The following is a 14767-nucleotide window of genomic DNA, read 5'->3' as shown; positions in this document are numbered from 1 at the left end:
TTCATCCTCGATTTTATCATCTAGAGCTATATTTCGGTTTTATTTTCACTTCCCCGTTGTGTCTTCCCACATTGTAACATTTTACAATAATCAGAAATTACTGATTACAGATCCTGCATTTTGAGCTGCTCCCACAGTGAACACAATGCAGCTGATAATAGTTTTTCTTACTGAACAACACACATTTATAAATACAGGTGCAAGCATTTATTTTTCAAGTGTTGCACTTATACAAAACCATACAATTACACTACAAACAGTCTGTACAATCATGATCAGTCTTTAAAACAGGTCAGAGGCTCCTGCTGTCTGCACAGTGTTTAAACAGTCCAACTGAGTAGACAGCGCTGTTAACACCAGCATAGCAAAACGGCATGTGTGTGGTCAGCTGTTGGCTGTGCTCTCTTGCTCCGGAGATTGCAGGAACTCGTAGGGATCATGAACCATTTCCGACTGGTCCCCAACACCCAGGTGTGATGGGCTCCCTGTGGATAAAAGAAAACATGGGGACTTATGTTGTTGCACAATAATATGATGTTTAATACAACAAAACTGTAAAATTGTAACTTAAAAGTATTAGCAGTATTTCTTAGTCTTGCTTATATACCTAGGTGGTGCTGGTCCCTCTCTGAGGCATTAGAGAGAGAGGACAGGTTGGACGAGGGCCTGGAGCCAACTCTGTCGACCTGAGCCTCCTGGAACTCCTGCAGGAGTTTGTCTGCATCGTCAAAATGCTGCTGGCCCTCCTCATTCCCCGGCTCTTTTTTCACTGTTTTACCTGATCAAGAAAGAGGGAAGGTACGATCACTGTAGAAAATTAATTGAATAAAAGGAAGTAAAACCACACTGGGAAGGAGGGGAAATGTGCACACTATTAACTCTAATGGTATATAAGTAAGATTTGCCACAGCCACAAAACAGCCACTGTGGTGCACCAGAGTGGCATCATAACATAGTTGTGATACAATTGTGTTTTGAGCGGTTCTGTTTATACTAGCTTCAGGATAGTAGAGCATTACAAAGATACTGTCCCAGAAAAATATATAGTAAGAACTTGAGGGTTTTGATGGGATTAAGGTGTTTACATGGCTATTTTGCACTTTATTGCCCTTTAATAGCCAAATGTGTAACTGCCCTTATGCTTACTGCAGCTATTAGCACTATTGCATTGCTAGCTTAAGTGTGTTATGACTGGATTACTGGTGTACATGTAAATGCAGCCAGGGTGTTGATAGAAGATAATCACCTAGTGAGTTAAGCATGGAAATATCCAGAGACATATCAGGATAGTTCTTCATTGACATGAAATCCAGGACTGAGCCGCTCTCCCCCAGGCCAGTGCTATCTGCCATCTGCAGGAAAACACACAGCGTGAGTCAGATAGTCAAGCGAGAGCAGCCAAGGACAACATGATTTTACAAAAACTGCTTAAGTACAGTATCGTCTTTTCTAAGCTATAGCATACCTGTATGTCACAAATATTGGACTTGGTTTCATCAGGTTTCAGCATCATGTTTCTTTTCTGAAACGTAAAAATGAGTATCATTTACACAGACCTGCATCGCATTGTCAACACAACCTCACTGGGAGCGGGTGATGGATAAATCTCATTCATATAAAGTGTAAGTACATATCATATACCTGTCGAATCTGATTGACCGCTTTAATGTGATCGCCTGCGGTCATCTTGTCCAGAAGACCATCGACCCAGCGCTTGGTGACACTTCCACAGCCCTTGACAAACTCCTGTATACTTAAAGAGTGATAAAAAAGAGCGAGAGATACAGAAATTACAAGCTGAAATGAAAGACAAAGAGATAAAGATAAGTTTTACCTGAGACAAAAAAAATCCCTTACCTCAACGCACACTGTACCCCTGTGTCGTCTCCATAGGCTGAATAGAGCATGTCCACCTCATCGGGCAGCAGGTCTGGAAAGACGGAGTTCTTCTGAAGGCTCTGGGTGTTGTAGGCGCTGCTCAGGAAGGTCACTACACAGACAAAACAGAATCAATTAATAAATCAAAGCCATAGGCTTTTGTGGCAGTTTTTACTGTTGTTAATTGAAAGAGATGATTGAAGTGAGCAATGTGAATTAAAACAACAAAAGTGCACTTAATGGCATACCTTTGTGTCTCCTGTCATCTTTGAAACCCAACGTTGTTAATCCAGGCAGAAGCTTATTTGACAGAGAACTCAGGTCCACTTTATGGGTCTCCTCTTCTGCAAAAAAAAAGAAGAAAAAAAATGCTTCTTACATAAATATTAAATATGTTGCAAACATAGTTCAGATCTTGTGAGAACGTTGGGCTTTGAAAGATAGCAGTGCGGTGATAGCAAACCTTCAGCATCAGGATCAAGCTGATTTACAACAGTATATATGAGAGAACCATCTGATTCTTTACGCAAGTGACCCATCTGGAAACAGAGACAAGAGAAACAATATACTTCCATCAAGTCGCAATTTGGAAAATTACTCCCTGTCATATCCGAGTGTGGAAGTCTTACTATCACTTAGTCATTTATGTCATAACATACACCCATAGCTGGTAGAAATAATGTATGAATGGAAATTTATACACAATAAGTAAAGAAGACCTTGGAGTTCGGCATGTATCGGCTGATGCGATCCCGAGCTTCATCTGCAGAGTGTTCAACCAGTGCCAGGACATGCTCCTCTGCTGTACTGTCAGTCAAACTGCAAGCATTTCCCTCTGGTTCATACAGGTAACTGAGATAACAGATGTGATAGTGTTACTGGATTATTATACTGACAGGGAGCTTTTCAACTACAGTTCAGCCCTTGGGTGTATACAAAAAAAAAACACATTTAATTTAGAGGTTACAAATAAGGAATACCTGATGACTTCCTTCATGTCTTTGACTGGTTGTTTCCTGGACTTCTTTGCCGATTCCACTGGGATGGGGATTATCTCTGGAGGAGTTACATCAGCTGTAAGATCTTCATCTCCCAAAATGGCTGCCTGCTGGGTGAAATCCATGTCTTGCATGAAAGACATGCTGCGCTTCAGAGCCAATAACCGCTCCTATACACAGAGCAGAAGAAAAAAGGAGCAACACTTAATCTGCTTAAATGGAAATGAATGTGAGGGACAGTGGGAAGTAGTTGCTGACAGTGTTACCCATACATTGATTTATTTGTGGCGGGCCGCCACAATATCAACATTGACCACCACATATTGATTTTCTATGGGTTTTTTTTTCACTATTTCATTTGGGTAAAATCTTACTTCACTGTAGAACTGCACCCAGTGCATTGATTCACTCAGCCCCTCCTTGAGGTTGTACATATTGTTCAGTTATTTATTTGTCACAAAGTACTTGGCAAAATATTTGCAGTGGAGTGCCTTATACACAGCCGCCCTCAGCTAACGCAACAAACAGAATCTAATTCTGTGGAAATTGCTGATTGTTACAATGAAGTTGCAAAGGGAAAATAAAGGTTATAATATTATATATATTTTTCTGATTTTTGTTTTTCATCCATATCATTACATTACCTTGCTCATCATCTTGAATCCTGTATGCAGCAGTTTCTTGGCAGCCTTATAGTAGACCGTCTCTGGTCGGTTGTACACCATTGCATTGTCACACATCAGTTTAAAGTCCGCCTGAAGGCCAAAAAGTTTTCAAACAGGTATGAGGACAAATGTTGTTTACAAACACTGCTATGTTAAACTTGATGACACTCTCAAAAGAAATATTCACCATCCCAGCTGTCAATTTGAAGATGAGAACATGTTGAAAACTACCCTCACCTTGAATTCTGTTACCGTGTTGTACTCGTTGTTTCTAATCTTGTCTTTCATGGTGCTGAAATCCATTGGATGTTTGATGATCATTGAGTAACCAGGAGCAATCGCATCTGTTACTGGAAATGAGAAGAATCCATGGGGGTCTTTCCTGGAAAGACAAGTGATGCACTGTCAGTGTTATTCAGTCCAGACGCAACCTTTACAATTGTTTAGTCTTGTCTGTTCATGTGGAAGAGTTCGTTATCTGTCAGGTCAATATGATCAATATGAATATATCTTGCTCATGCTGTGACGTGATGTCCAGACCAAATCATAATATGGCCTTTTTCTAATTTCATATTTTTCAATCTGTGGTTGATACATCTGCAAAGTTTCCAGCCACAGCAGGACTTACTGTCCATATTTGAATAGTGTCAAATAGACTGTATACCAAAGGCCCACAAACAACAAAAGCAAAATTTGCTCTTTTGGGGAGTGAGGGAATGTTATGAAAATGAAAGAGGTTTGCCTCCGAAGGTATATACTCAGCTAATTTCATGTCACTCTACCAACCGGATCAAGGGATATGTTGCATGCAAATATGACATTTTAACCTGAAAGTGGTATAACAAAAAGTTCAAGAGTTTTCAAGAAAGTCCAAAGTGGACAGTATGATTGTGCTGAGTAAACTTCACAGGGATATGCACATTCACTTCTGATATTTCTTGTGTACATATGCTCGATAGTGTCGATAGTGTCAGTGTTAGAGGAAATGGGGTTCCGCCAAATCATTTTTAGGGGAAGGTGTCAGGACATCAAGTTGTTTTTTTAGGATCTCAATCCTCTCAGACTCTGTGACATCTTTAAAAAGTTTATTATCAGAGTGGTCAGACTTGGAAGGGGTCTTTGTGCTTCTATATGAATTGTAACTAGTTAAAACACTTCAGGAGCAATTCTGTGGCATTAAAAGGACAGAGGGGCAATGACAAAAGTGGATGCAGAAATCAGAGTGAATTCCTCACCTTTGCAGCTGACGTAAGAAGTGCTCCAGCAATTGTTGACGAGGAGTGGACTCATTCTCTGCAGTAGACAAGCATAAATATGCAACTATTTATAAAGACATCTACTACTGAATAATAGCTGAAATCGCCTACAAGAGGAATCTGATGTGCCAGTATACAGGCTGTTTTACCTTGTTGTGTCCTGCATGCTCTGACTGGTCTGTCTCCTTGCTGCTCTACTTCCACCTTCACACTGGGCTGAAACTCCTCCACTTCAGACTCTATCTCAAACCTCTCTTTCTTTTTTTTCTTCTCTTCAGGCTGACAAGAAACACACAAGATGCGGGTGATTTGTCAAAGTACTCAATAAGAATTTAATGGTGATATTTTCAGGATTAAATTTCTCACCTCTAATCCGATGCTTATACTTTTTGACAACGTGAAAGGTTCAACCGGCACACCAACACTGGCAGAAGTCGCAGCTGCTGCCTCTGATTCATTCTGCTCTCGTTCTCTCTTCTTCCTTTTCTCCTCCTGTATGATGAAAGATCTTTTTTAACTTATAGCACCAAACAATGCAGTTATCAGGCAGATAAATGTTCTTCTGCCCACTAACCTTTCGCCGTCGTCTCTCCTCATCGTCCACATACTTGTCTTTATCCTTTTCAGATTTCTTCTTTTTCTTCTTCTTTTTCTCTTTGTGGCGTTCTCGCTCGTGGTCCGATCTGTCGTCATAGTAGCTGGAGTCATGGCCCGAACCGGAGAGCTCTGTCACCTCACTTCCTCCAACTTTGAGCACAAGCTTTAGGGGCTTCTCAAGAGCCTTGTCCTCATAGTCTGCAATCAAAACAAAGGAGATGAAGGCCACAGTTAGTGGCAGGAATCATGGTGTAAGGTAAAAAGTTGTGGAAGGAGTAGGTGCATGTGGGATGACATAGACATTGGTATGGTAGCAGAATTGTATGTTTTGTGTTATATCAGAAATTGTAAGAAGAGACTTAAGGCTGTAGCTTCTCTGTCTGTAGAAAATCTTCTACTTCATGTTGTGTGAATGGGTTGTGTTCTTCTGTGCTGTTTTGTTGAAAGTAATCCCATAGGACATGTTTGTGTTTGGTTGTGATTTTTTTGACTGATAAATGTTATTCATTGATACATTTCATGTTATTTAAACACTTTGACACAATTCTTGACCTTTTAACTTTTTGTTGACTAATTATGTGATTAGTTACACACCAAATTAAATTTAAATGTCAAAATGATGATACAAATAAGACAATCAGATATAACTTTACTAACCAGCTGCCTTCACCAACACTAACTTACTAGCACAACCAGAAAATAAACAAAAAAATGTATTGTATATATTAAATTATAATAAACTACTTATTAACTTATTAGGATTTCAGCAGAACCATATACCAACAGGCTAGGCTAAGATAGCTAACAACAACAAAGCTAGCTGGAACAAAAGCGGTGGAAAAAAAACAAATGGTAAACGGTGCATTCAGGTACCATCAACTGTTCTCCACTCCGGCTTGTGTTTCTTGTGTTTTTTCCCCATTTCTCCGTATTTATATCCGAGGTCTTGTGTTTATTCCAATAATGTCGATGCAGGTCGCTGTCGTCGCTCTGGCTGTAACAAATCTTTGCAACAAGAAAGCTAACGCCAGCCGGATGTGATTTCCCGACACAAACGATGTATGTCCGGTGTAACGACTCAGCGCGCTGAATTCAACAAACTATCGGCTTTCTGACAACATTGAGGACCGACGCTAGTTTCGTGAGTATCACAACTTTGGTTGATGCAATTAATTCGCTCGACAACGTTGAAGTTAAGTATGGTTTCAATTTTTAGTAATGTAGGGAACTGCTTTGGCGGACGTCAACATTAACCAGCTATGTTAGCTAGCTACAACATCAAACGTCGCCAAATTTCTCTGCTAACGAAATGCAAAAGAGGTTTTTGCGTTGAGCAAATTTCTTCGTTGAGTACAAGACTGAACACCTACCTGCCGAACACACACGACACTGTCCTGTGCTGCTGTCAAAGCTGTAAATGTTGCTCTGGTGTCCACAGTTTTACTGGAATGGAGGGTGACAGAATGGAGGTGGGAAACCAGAAAGAAAACATCAACGTGGAGGTCCATGTTAAATCTCACAGGTGGGTTACCTTACCTGAATAATTTGTGTCTGTTATTTAGCCATCACAGTACAACTGTAAGGCTGCAACTGAAAATTAGTTTCTTTAATAACTTGAGCTGTAAATAAAATGTCAAAAAATAGTTGAAAAAGGCCCATCACTATTCCCTGAAGCCCAACATATAACATGCTTAAAAATGACTTAAAGTCTTCACCTGTTATCTAAATGGTTACAGTAAATTTTCTCTCAAACAACTAGTTGACTGATCAGCTAATTATATCAGCTTTGGAGTATTGTTTGGTGTCTTGGTGCCTGTAGAAATGATGAAGCTGTCATATATAATGGGGGTTGATAGGAGCCCAACAAAAGCAGCTTGCTTCAGGGCCCCTCAAGGAGCAAAAATCCAGCCATGAGTCCAGATCAAGCCACAGATGCTTCCACAAATACAGAGAAGACACACATAGGCACACATTCAGTTTAGCTGACTACAAGCTTCATGGGAGGAACAGTCAGGTAGATTGAGATTCACTAATATGCTGTATATGTAGTAAGAAAACACGTTTGGGTTATTGGACATTTATACTGAATAGAAGTTATTTTTTCTAGTTACATACTGTACCTCAGAATATTGGTATATTCATGCTAAAGAAATCACATAATTACAGCCATACATTCTCATACAATGTATGTTTCTGCTCTTGTCCATGTTTCAGCACAGCTAAACTGTCTGAGGTGAGGATGCATGTTCTGGCTCTGCTGAATCGCCACAGCATGGTTTTTGGAAACTACAGATGGACAGAGTTTGATGAAGACTTTCTCCAAAATCATGTGCAGTCTGTTGCTATAGTTGATCTAGAGGAAATGGTAACACAGGTCTGTTGGTTTTTTTTCGGTCAATATTTTTAATCATGTATAACTGTGTTTTTTCATAAAGAGGTAATGATGCTTTGCACTTGTTTATTCATTTTTTCCCCACTCAGCCCCTTGATTTGAAAAGCTGCTCCGTCTCCGTTCACATCTTCACTCTGAATGAGGATGGACCCAGCACGCTCAGTTTGGAAGATGATGAGGAGCTTTCAGCAGCAAATCACTGGTTGTTGCCAGCAGGTAACAATGAGCATTGTGGAGGATAGTGCACTGAAAAGAACAGCATGTTGATCTTGCTGTCTTAGTTTGATGTATTTCCAGTTGAAGTCAGGCAGTGAGGTAAGATTTAATACAGAAAGAGTTCTACAGTGTAAACCAGTGGGTTATCATAGACATCATAGACATACAGAATAATATTCAGTATGACTAAATGTGACACTCATCCCACAATGTATTTGAGTATGAAACACTTTCCATGTTAGTGAAATTGGACTGTCCTTCCACCTTCCAGCAATGTGCAGCTGAATCAAAAAAATACAAAAGCAAACTTTAGAGGGAGAAAATGATTGGAGGGCAGCAACTGATGCTCCCTGTAGTCTTCAAAAGGTGGCTGTAAAAAACTTTGTAGTTCTTCACTGAGAAGAGAGACAAACAATTGTGTCATATATTTACTCAAATAAGTACACATGCACAAGCGCATGGAGCTTGCAAGCAGGAGCCTGTGGTAAAGTGTTTGGGACATATTAAGAATATGAATGGACACTTGAAACATGGATAATGTTGCAGGACCAGTGTGAATGAGTTTGAGTGGTGTCTGCGAAAGTTTTCTTTCTCTATTCTACTGTGAAAACTTAGAATTCATTCAGAATCTTTTGTAATCTGTGTCCAACCTGACCAAAGCCTCCTTGCTCTGTTGAGAAAACTAGAATTGTTTCAGGAGCACCCTTTAAACTTACAAGATTTGAGTATTATATCATCGAAAAATAATTGAAGGCAGGGTGAAGCATTAATGTAAAGGCAAAGTTACAATAATAATGATAAGCTAGTCATTTTTTCTTTATCTTAATTCTTTTGATTTGTATCTATCAGCTTGGTAAACATCCTGTTTGTATATTTGTTGTATTTTCATTTCAGATTCGCCTGAAAGACCCTCTTAACCATTGGCTAATTAAAGTTTGATCTTATATAATGACTTGATGTCTTGTTTTTTAACAGCTGAATTCCATGGGATTTGGGAGAGTCTGGTATATGAGAGTGGAGTCAAAAGCCAGGTAAAAAAAAAATACATAATAGCAGCTGAAAATGATTACATAACTTTCTCATACTGCTAAACATTTTCTTTCAGCTCCTGGATTATGTCACAACCACAATTTACTTCTCAGACAAAAATGTCGACAGCAACCTGATTTCATGGAACCGTGTTGTGCTGCTTCATGGTAAACAACTAGTAACAGTGATTTATTTTTATTGATTGAGGTCGTGACGTAAAATAACTGATTTATCACTTTGTGTTTGGCCACACTCAGGACCCCCGGGCACAGGGAAAACGTCACTGTGCAAAGCTCTTGCCCAGAAGCTGTCAATCAGACTGTCGAGTCGGTAAGGCAATCCTCATTTTAGTGAAACCGCTTCAGCAGTAAATAACTCCTGCTCTTTTCATTTCACCGTACACTCCTCTCCCTGCAGGTATTCTTATGGCCAATTTGTTGAGATTAACAGCCACAGCTTGTTCTCAAAGTGGTTCTCAGAGGTACACCTGGGCTCTTCTCTTTATGATTATATGTTTAATTGGAGGATCGTCTAGATTAAACTGATAATATTTTGGTAGCTAATAATGCCTCTTTGTTACAGAGTGGCAAGCTGGTCACGAAGATGTTTCAAAAGATCCAACAGCTGATTGATGACAAAGACGCTCTTGTGTTTGTTCTGATTGACGAGGTAAAAATCCACTTGTTGGAAACTATTTTGAAATTGGCATTAGTCTAGTCTGAGCCCCAGAAATGAATCTAGTTAGTGCATGTTTATTTGCTTCCACATTCACTAGAACAGAATCTTGACTTATTCCTTGTTCGGGAGTGTTTCTGCTGTACACTCGGGCTGCTCATTTTGTGAACCTATTTTACTGTGAATAGGTGGAGAGTCTGACAGCAGCTAGAAATGCCTGCCAGGCGGGAACAGAGCCTTCTGACGCCATTCGAGTGGTCAACTCTGTTCTCACTCAACTGGATCAGATCAAACGGTCAGAAAGCAAAGTATATGCAATTTTTAAATATATATATATACATACACACACACACACACACACACACACACACACACACACACACACACACACACACACACACACACATATAATATTTAGATATCATTCCTGGAACTCGTGAGACTAGAAGCCTTAATTTAGCATTCTTGCCATTACTCTTGATTACTATTTGCACTGTAAAAATCCTACCATCTGTCCTGCTCACACAGGTTTGTTTTGTGTTGACTTTTGGGCTCATATTTCAGACATTCAAACGTTGTGATCCTGACGACCTCCAATGTGACGGAAAAGATTGACTTGGCATTTGTGGACAGAGCTGACATCAAGCAGTACATTGGACCCCCGTCTGAGAAGGGCATCTACAACATCTACCTCTCCTGCCTCGAGGAGCTGATGAAGGTGACCAAACAATCTGGCAACATTTCTCATTATTAGCAAGTATTCATTACTTATAATGCAAAGTGTGTGTGTGTGTGTGTGTGTGTGTGTGTGTGTGTGTGTGTGTGTGTGTGTGTATTGAATCGTATACTAGTTTATTCCAGTTGTCAAAAAACATTAACAAAATAGAAATCAAAATTTCAGAAAACAAAGCAACAACAATGTAAGAGCACAGTCATAAACAACAACAGTGTAGAAGCAAAACTTTTAATTCAAAAGGGTGAGTTGGCACATTTCAATTTCTGATGTGTCTTTGCTTCATGATTTGTGGTTATGTACAGTGCCAGATCATCTACCCCCGGCAGCAGCTGTTTACCATGTTTGAGCTCAAGACAATGGGGTTTGCTAAGAGTGAGGTGTCTGAACACAGTCTGAACCTGAGGAACATCGCTCTGTGAGTACAGCCTCGCAAAATGCAATAGCAGCCAAATCACACCGTCTGTGTTGTGCTCATTACATCGAACGTCAGTGAGAACTGAAACAGCCAGAGGCTACTGTTTTATTTTTCTTTTCATTTCTAGGAAAAGCAAAGGTTTGAGTGGAAGAGCACTCAGGAAGTTACCATTTCTAGCGCATGCACTGTTTGTGAAGGTAAGTATTTGATTTTGTTCGACAGAGTGTAGGTAAAAAAAAAAGTCATATTGTTTTTTAATGTAGTTTGTTTGCCTGCAGTCACCGACAGTGACACTTGAGAGGTTTCTGGAGGCTATGGACCAAGCGGTGGATAAACAGAAGGAGGAAAAAGCTAACCTGGTCAACGGTGTCTGAACTTATTACAAAGCCCAAAGGCTGACGCATGATTGTTCATGAGCTCTCAGTCCCTGTTTGTTTGTAGTTTGGAAAACTACAACCCTTACATCTTTTTTATAAAGCATAATGAATTAATTTGGCTGCACTACGTTAAATATATTATTGGCAAGTAACATTGTTTTAACAAGTGCTATCTATAATATCAAAGTCTTTATTCAGGTAATATTGTTGGTGCTACTACCTTACAAGACCAAGTCCATGTCAGTTTCGGTAAAGGTAACTTGGTGTACCTGATGCTTGAATTTTCTATGTGCTATTAACTGTTTACTCTTTTCTCATCTTTAAAGTGTTTGATATTTTTATGTAACATGCAGCTTTAACCTCAATAGTGCCATCTTGTTTTTGGTTCCCATGTTAAAGGGATAGTTTGGATATTTATTGGCATTAATTAGTTTCTTCATAGTGACATTGGTGCACAGACATTAGCTCAGTCTGTGGATAGTTTTTTTTTTTTTTTTTTTTGGAGATATCCCATTGAAATGGCAGCTTGACACACAAAGGACAAAGCAGTTCCGTAATGGTGGACAGTGAAACATCAGAAATACAGAAAGGCAAATGCAATTTGTTGTGGAAGGTTAAAATTTTTGAGTCCTTTGTTGTTGATTAAAGTTTTTTCTTTTTTCCATTAACCTGCCTCCATAGCAACTGCTTATTTCTGTCTGAAAGGCTGCAGGCTCGCAGAGATATCTCCACGTGTCTATAGAACGAGCTAATGTACAGCACACCATCTTATGTCAAAAAATTTGAACTGTCTCCTTAACATGCATGTTTTTGTACTCTGTTCATGTTTTTTTTTTGTTTTTTTTAAAAAGGGCCATTTCTCTTAATTCATTAGTTCAAAGAAAATGTTTGTTTATTTCATTGTCGGTTCTATATTTATGCTAACAACCAATCCTCTTTAAACTCGGGGTTCATGTGCTCATTACAACTTTATTTTGTATATAAATTTGTAATAAACAATATTGTTTATACTTGAGTCTTTTGAAGCAGATGCATTTTGCAGATTTTTAGCAAAGCCTTTAGGCCACCACTTGGTGGCGCACAGACGCTGTCATACAGTTTTACACATGGAAAGACTGATTTTATATAGTGTATTTTATGAGATACATGATAATCACAGCAAGGGCAATAAGGGAAAATGCCCACAGCAATAAAACCAGATTGCACTTGACCTTGAGCTTGTCTCATGTAACAGGATAATAATGTTATCTAAATCTCGCTGAGTAAAACCAGAAACCTCCACAAATATAAAATGTAAGTGAGCAAATCTGGAAGCGTAAAAGGAACTTTTGCAGCAAACAGCTAACACCATAGCATGTGGATTTAAAGCGATGCATGGTTATGTCTGACAGTGTGTGTTTGGACGTTGTTTTGCCCTTAAAACAACAACTGTTGAAGGATGATTTGGTTATGAAGTGTATCAGTCATACGCACAGTTTACATGAACAGATCAGTGGCTCCATTGTTTGTATGAACATGTTTTGCATTCTGTGAATGCTCTGCTGCTTTGCATGTCAGCTGCCGGGTTCAGACAATGTGCCCTTTGTTTGTTGTTGGGCAACAGCTTTTTCACTCCACCACTTCAAAGGTGGATTCTGTCGGCTGTTCCTGAATGTGAAAGGAAAGCAAACATTGAGTTCATCTTTCTTCACACGCCCTTATGCCTACTCAATCATATCACTGTCACCTTTAAGATGGCCTGTCTGGTGCTTTATTGAGCGCATTTTCACATGAAATTTGGTTGGATTTGATTTTACTGGCAACAGTCTGTCGTTAAGATCAAACAAAAGATTTATACTCTTTTTACTCTTATCAATTTTTTTTTAAGTACTGGGTTTCACAAAAAACCCAGAATGGATTTCCCCTCGCACATAAAGCTCCCATTTCATTGAGGAAACTTAATTGTTGTTTGTGTGAATTATCCCTTTAATGCCACAGTATCTTTTACACCTAATTGTTTGGCGTCCTCAATTATCATTTGTCAATGGAGTTTTTATGTGAGATGAATCACAAGAGGAAGTTCTTCTTTTCTCTAATGTGATCACTGATCACAAAGTGGAGAGAAAGAAGGCAGATAGAGAAAAGGAAATTTGTAGGAACGGGCATTGTGAATAAAACCATAATTGCTCTGTCTGGAGGCCGTTTTCTTTTGACTGTAGTTGGTCCAAAACCAGGCAGCTGTTAAAAGGCAATCAAGATGGTGAAGGAAGAAAAGTCAAAAGCCTTATTGTTACAGGGTTTTATCACTGTTTCAAGCTGTTTGAAAATGTCAGAAAACTCCAAACAAAACAAACAGTCTGATGTTTATCCTCTCAACCGTTGTTCAGGTACATGGCTGAAAGCAATGGAATATGAATGCATGTGCCAATGGTGATTCACATAGGGAGGGGATTAACTTACACACATACTTATAGGTACGCTAAGAGGAAACTGAACACAGCCGCAACCAAAAACCATGGAAACTAACACTCATTTAAGTTTTAAAGAGGATATGGTTTATGCTGTCGTTTTTTTGTGTGATGCTGGATTGATTGACACAAATTTAGGAAGATCCTGCACCTCTGCCAGTATAATGATCCACCACCTCTGTACTAATACATAACAAGAGCCCATTAAAGTGAAGCTTGTCAGGGCTTCTCAATTCTTCATCTACATGACAGCCTTTGATGATAAACCAGGACTTTTATCCAAGTGAACATCGATCTTAAAAAACAACTCTCTGTTCCCAGTCTAAACTAACCTGTCAGAAACTGAAAAGTTATTTCTGCTTGAGTTCAGGTATTTCTGTGTCCCCATATGTTTGTCATCCATTTAAGAGGGATGTTAGAAAGAGGATAAGGGAGAGATACCTTGTAAAGAGGCAGAATCCTGAGAGGCAGGCTACATAAAGAAGTGGTGATAATTAGGCACGGTGAGCAGGATCAAAGAAGGCTGCCATCAATGAGCAATGCAAATGTCAGCTCGTTCTGTCAGCCATAGACGGTGATCTGAGAGTCTTGTGTCTGTGAGGAGTCAAATGGCAGACAAATTGACAGGAAGAGCTTTCTAGCTACGCTCCACATTAATCAAGGTATGACAGTGAAACTGGGACACTATGATACAGTACCATTCTCAGAGAAAATGAGATGTTCTTCCAGAAACACAGAGGGGGAAAAATCTTTTATGTTCTTCCAGGAAGAGCTCCACTGTTCAGGTAATAAAGTATAAAGATGGGCTGCATGCATGGGCTGTAATTTCTTATATGACAGCAGCACTTTGGAGCAGTGAGAGAATGAGTGAGCGATTGACACCAAGCGTGTAATAACAGTTTATGTCTCAATAACGTGCAAAGATCAAAGTAACAGCTCTTCTAGTTTTGAATACAGTCTGCACAGGAGTGGAATATTTACAAAACACTAACATCACATTCATGTTTTCATACTAAGCAAAAGGTTGCCTAAGTAAATGAATATTCATAACTCCTGGCATGTGTTCTGCAGCCGGGCCTTGTTTTA

At 39.4% G+C, this 14767-nt stretch overlaps 2 protein-coding genes across 3 annotated transcripts; one reads left to right on the top strand and one right to left on the bottom strand.

Annotated features, from left to right (window-relative positions):
• Nucleotides 1-204: 204 nt before the first annotated feature.
• On the bottom strand, nt 205-6409 carry brd9 (bromodomain containing 9). Of its 2 annotated transcripts, none has more exons than XM_022765640.1 (17): nt 6268-6409; nt 5372-5592; nt 5164-5289; nt 4947-5076; nt 4777-4834; nt 3779-3923; nt 3521-3631; nt 2859-3046; nt 2598-2730; nt 2342-2417; nt 2127-2222; nt 1858-1990; nt 1642-1753; nt 1466-1522; nt 1247-1352; nt 608-778; nt 205-485 (listed from the first exon to the last, which is right to left on the bottom strand). In XM_022765640.1, exons 1-17 carry the CDS (start codon nt 6314-6316, stop codon nt 385-387), a joined length of 2013 nt encoding a protein of 670 aa, XP_022621361.1. In that variant the 5' UTR covers nt 6317-6409; the 3' UTR covers nt 205-384. The 2 variants fall into 2 exon arrangements, with proteins under 2 accessions (XP_022621361.1, XP_022621362.1); XM_022765641.1 differs by having other exon boundaries at nt 2859-2983.
• A 34-nt stretch (nt 6410-6443) lies between these two features.
• trip13 (thyroid hormone receptor interactor 13) lies at nt 6444-12189 on the top strand. Its single transcript, XM_022765642.1, has 14 exons — nt 6444-6535; nt 6833-6916; nt 7609-7768; nt 7876-8002; nt 8978-9033; nt 9108-9198; nt 9289-9361; nt 9449-9512; nt 9614-9700; nt 9895-10001; nt 10271-10424; nt 10745-10857; nt 10985-11054; nt 11136-12189. Exons 2-14 carry the CDS (start codon nt 6843-6845, stop codon nt 11229-11231), a joined length of 1272 nt encoding a protein of 423 aa, XP_022621363.1. The 5' UTR covers nt 6444-6535; nt 6833-6842; the 3' UTR covers nt 11232-12189.
• The last annotated feature ends 2578 nt before the right edge of the window (nt 12190-14767 follow it).

The sequence above is a fragment of the Seriola dumerili genome, unplaced genomic scaffold (assembly GCF_002260705.1).
Source record: "Seriola dumerili isolate Sdu_G_001 unplaced genomic scaffold, Sdu_1.0 BDQW01000723.1, whole genome shotgun sequence".
In the NCBI taxonomy this organism is placed as follows: Eukaryota; Metazoa; Chordata; class Actinopteri; order Carangiformes; family Carangidae; genus Seriola; species Seriola dumerili.
Note: the sequence above shows the minus strand (reverse complement) of the source record. Positions and strands in the feature narration are given on the sequence as shown.

Coding starts and splice junctions, on each gene's coding strand:
- brd9 (XM_022765640.1), bottom strand. CDS start 6,316: ATGGGGAAAAAACACAAGAAACACAAGCCGGAGTGGAGAACAGTTGAT. Junction 3,632..3,778: donor ACACGGTAACAGAATTCAAG/GTGAGGGTAGTT, acceptor TTTGGCCTTCAG/GCGGACTTTAAACTGATGTG. Junction 779..1,246: donor TTCCATGCTTAACTCACTAG/GTGATTATCTTC, acceptor TTTCTTGATCAG/GTAAAACAGTGAAAAAAGAG.
- trip13 (XM_022765642.1), top strand. CDS start 6,843: ATGGAGGGTGACAGAATGGAGGTGGGAAACCAGAAAGAAAACATCAAC. Junction 9,362..9,448: donor TCAATCAGACTGTCGAGTCG/GTAAGGCAATCC, acceptor CTCTCCCTGCAG/GTATTCTTATGGCCAATTTG. Junction 10,002..10,270: donor CAACTGGATCAGATCAAACG/GTCAGAAAGCAA, acceptor CTCATATTTCAG/ACATTCAAACGTTGTGATCC.